The following is a 3,670-nucleotide window of genomic DNA, read 5'->3' as shown; positions in this document are numbered from 1 at the left end:
CCTTTCACAGAGAGGAAGTCATGCCAGTGTAAGCTTCCAGATCACCTCGGAGGTCCAAAGTGGGAGGTCCCCAAGGCTCTCCTTTTCTTCTTCAGGGAGTCTAACTCCAGCTATCTATGAAAACTCCAACATAGCAATTTATGTTGCCATCTTGGGTTTTAAAATGAAGCACTAACTTAGGGCTTAGTCTTTGGGCAAAAAATATTGAAACTTTTAGTAAGACTTTTCAGTTTTTTGTTTGTTATCCATTTATGGATTTATTTCGTTGACGTTTTTGATGATGATTTTCCTCAGCAACTAATCTACTTATTTCATTGATTTTTCAACTCCATATATTTACTATGCAAGTGGAAAAAAGTCTGTGAGACCCAAACCATGTCACTCCTTCCAGAAGATATACATACAATAATAGAAGAAATGACTTTCTGAGTCAACTATTTGTGATGGGATATCTAGATTTGTGTACCTTTTGGGGCAAACCCATCCCTTCAAATTCTAGTTGTTCTTTCTATACCTGTTATCCTCTGAGATTTTTGAAATATTTAAAAAATATTCATTTTTTAAGCACGTACTCAGTCTTGGAGTAACAGGTTACCCCCTGCTGTGTAAAATAGGTCTTCTTTATTGCACTTAAGTTTCTGTCTTTCAAGCTTTAAGAGGCCACATCTGACCCCTAACAAGGGAATTTGGCAACCAGAACAAATCTTGCATCAGTTGGAGAGATGAACTGTTTCTTCTCAGCAGGGAAGAGTTAAGCAGGGGGTAAAAGGGAAACTAGACTGCCTTTCTGTCACTCCTAAGTGAGGCCTTCCCAGTATGGGTCCCTTGTTTTGTTTAAGGATACTCCCAAAAGCATCAAACACTCTCAACTTCAATAGTAACTACAAAGAAAGTCCAAAACAGGATAGAATGAGTTCTTAGATTGTCTACTACATTGAATTTTCCAAACGAATGCTCTCCTCCATTGGATAAATAATTGACAGGGACCCAAAACACCAAGATTGACATGGTATATATTTTCTCAGTGTATCCGAATGCTTTGACTTAAATTTGTGTCAGGAAACCTCTGGATCTTGCCTTGGACTTAATTTAATCAAGGAGCAAATTTGAGGCATTGGGGAATTGACAGCTCTACGCTCTCAAAGACCAAAGATAAGATAATCACATAACTTTTGAATGTCAAATGGAATGGGCTGATGGCTCCATACATGTATTGACACTTCTAATATTCTGAAGTAAATCTCAGTTACTTAAGGTAGTCTCTTGGTTTTTCATCTGTAAAATGAGGGGTTGAACTAAATTCTTAATCTTGGTTGCCTATTAGAATCTCTGTAGGAAACTTAAAAAAATACATATGCCCAGGCTCCACCCCTACTCTGATTCAGTTGGTGTGTGGTGGCCCTAAGCATTGCTAGTTTTTAAAGTTCCCGTATGTGTGCAGGCAAGGTTGAGAATTTCTGGATGGAGACCTCTAAGGCCTCTTTTGGCTTGGATATGCTATGATTCTCTGATTCTGTGCAAGAATTTATGTGTTGAATTGTGGTGCATTTTATGTGGTGGCGTTGGAAGGTTATAGTGTAGAACTTAAAAGGGAAAAAATAAACAACTATGTAACTGGCTTTCAAGGATCTGTTAGATTTTTCCTCATTTAGGCAGGAGGCAGAGAGTTGAGTTAGTTCCCATAATGACAGTTGGTCAGGCAGATCATGAATATTTCTGCACTGTACAGGCCAAAGGGGGCCTTTATCTGCACAAAAGGGGTGCATGGGTGAGAATAATACCACACCATGAAGTCAAGATTAGGCCGATGGCAGGGCGCTCAGGAAGATACCTGAAGCTAGAAAACTGCCTGGCTAGGGTTGAAGAGGACTCTGGGAGGGAGCATAAGTTAATTGAGTCAACGGATTAAACAAAGTGGTCCAGTGTGCCCTCTGAAACAGTCCTCTAGTAGTGTTTTAAAGAAGATTCATTATGTAGTTTCTGTTTAAAATAAATCAAATTTTCATAACGATTGCTATTGGATGATCCAGAAAGTGTGCCTGGAGTAGCAGACACCTAATAGCAAAAGACGGGCTTCTCTACGGATGTGCCATAACATTATACCACAGTGACACAATTTCACACTTTGAGTATGTAAAATCAGCCTTAATTTCATAAATACTCTTTGAAATATGGAAGGAAAGCTAGATGAGCATACTGCTGGGGAGAAAAAGCTGTGAATGGCAGATGCAGTAGGAGCTACTTATGATCTGCTTTAACAGCCACAGTCTAGGGGAGAGGGGTGCGGTGGGCAGTAGTGCAACCCTGACACACTCAGAGAGAACCCATTGCACTTATCCTCTTTCTTCCTTCTCTGACTCCATCTGCCTCTCAAACCTCTCCCTGTGTTTTACTCTTTGTCTCATTTCTATTTCTCCCCCCGCATATCTTCCCCATTCATCTTCTTTTCCCAGAGCCTGTTTTTTCTATTTTCTCACCTTCCTCTATATCCCTTATAGCTTCCTCTCGACTCCTCTCATGTCCACCAACCATCTTCTGACTGTTCTCACAGAATCAGATCATCAAAACTAAAAGGGACCTAAGAAACCACCTAGGTCATTCAGCTCTATCAGTGAGGAAAGTAAGAGTCAGGCTAATTAAGTGGCCCCCCTACCAACACCTCTGTATTTGAGGAAGAGCCAGGTTTAGGACCTAGTTCTCTTGACTCTTAGCTGATACACCATGGCCTTAGTATGAAACTGATGGACTTTAAATTACTTCTAAAAACTTTAGTGGATAGAGTTTGATGTTTCTTCCTCTTAATTAAAAAGTGAATGATGAGTGAAGTATTTTATTATTCTTTCTCTTAAAAGAAAAAAACCCAAAAACAAAACAAATAGCGCATGTGTGGTAAAGATAAAACCTGCCCATTTCCTCCTTTTTCCTCATTATTCGTGAAGTAGGACAGACAGAGACACAATAAAAATGTGCTTATAAACTTTGTGAGAATTATTTAAATCTTAAAACAAACACACACAAATCCCCAAACCAAAGAAACCTATGAAAGTAAAGAGTAACAAAGTGAGAGATGGAAGACCTTGGTTCTTTTACTACCTAGCCTTATGTTCTTGGGCAAGTCATGTAATCTTTTCAGGATTCAGTACCTTTATCAAAATATGACAGAATTGGCCATGGGATACGTAAGACCCTTTCTGGCTCTCAAATTTAATGATTTGGTGGGAAAAAATCTGCTTAACTACCTAAGAAGCCAGAGGTAAGGTTAACCCCTGTCAGTAATGGGGCTGACTCCAGGAAGAACAAATCAGGTACTGGGTAGATGCAGAGACGGGGCTACCAGTACTGATATTCAATTGTGTACTGCACAAGGGCACCACATATAAGAGGGTACTGTAAGCATTTTAGACATTCTAACTTATATGAGAGTGGTGGAGGAGTGGGCAAAGAGATTCTGGTCTCCCAGCCTAGTTCTGGAATGAGGTGTAGGAGGACCTTCTCATATCTACATTTATACTAGCACACCAGACTACGTACATACACAGTCACTCTGTAACATATGTGCATCTGGCTATGTGTTTTCTTGACTATGCACCAGGAGTTTCTTGAGGTCACTCTTTTATTCTGCCTAATATACTTGGAGACACACTTTCAGCTTCTCAACTCCACCTCTACA

The 3,670-nt window shown here is 39.8% G+C and overlaps 1 protein-coding gene across 1 annotated transcript in view; it reads left to right on the top strand.

The window, feature by feature from the left end:
- The window catches only part of GUCY2F (guanylate cyclase 2F, retinal), a 114,558-nt gene that overhangs the window by 47,730 nt on the left and 63,158 nt on the right, over nucleotides 1-3,670 (top strand). The window contains 1 exon segment of the mRNA XM_019632825.1: nucleotides 11-145. Coding sequence (XP_019488370.1) covers nucleotides 11-145 — 135 coding nt within the window.

This window comes from Hipposideros armiger, unplaced genomic scaffold (genome assembly GCF_001890085.2).
Source record: "Hipposideros armiger isolate ML-2016 unplaced genomic scaffold, ASM189008v1 scaffold_1182, whole genome shotgun sequence".
NCBI lineage: Eukaryota > Metazoa > Chordata > Mammalia > Chiroptera > Hipposideridae > Hipposideros > Hipposideros armiger.
This window is presented reverse-complemented; position numbering and strand designations above follow the sequence as displayed.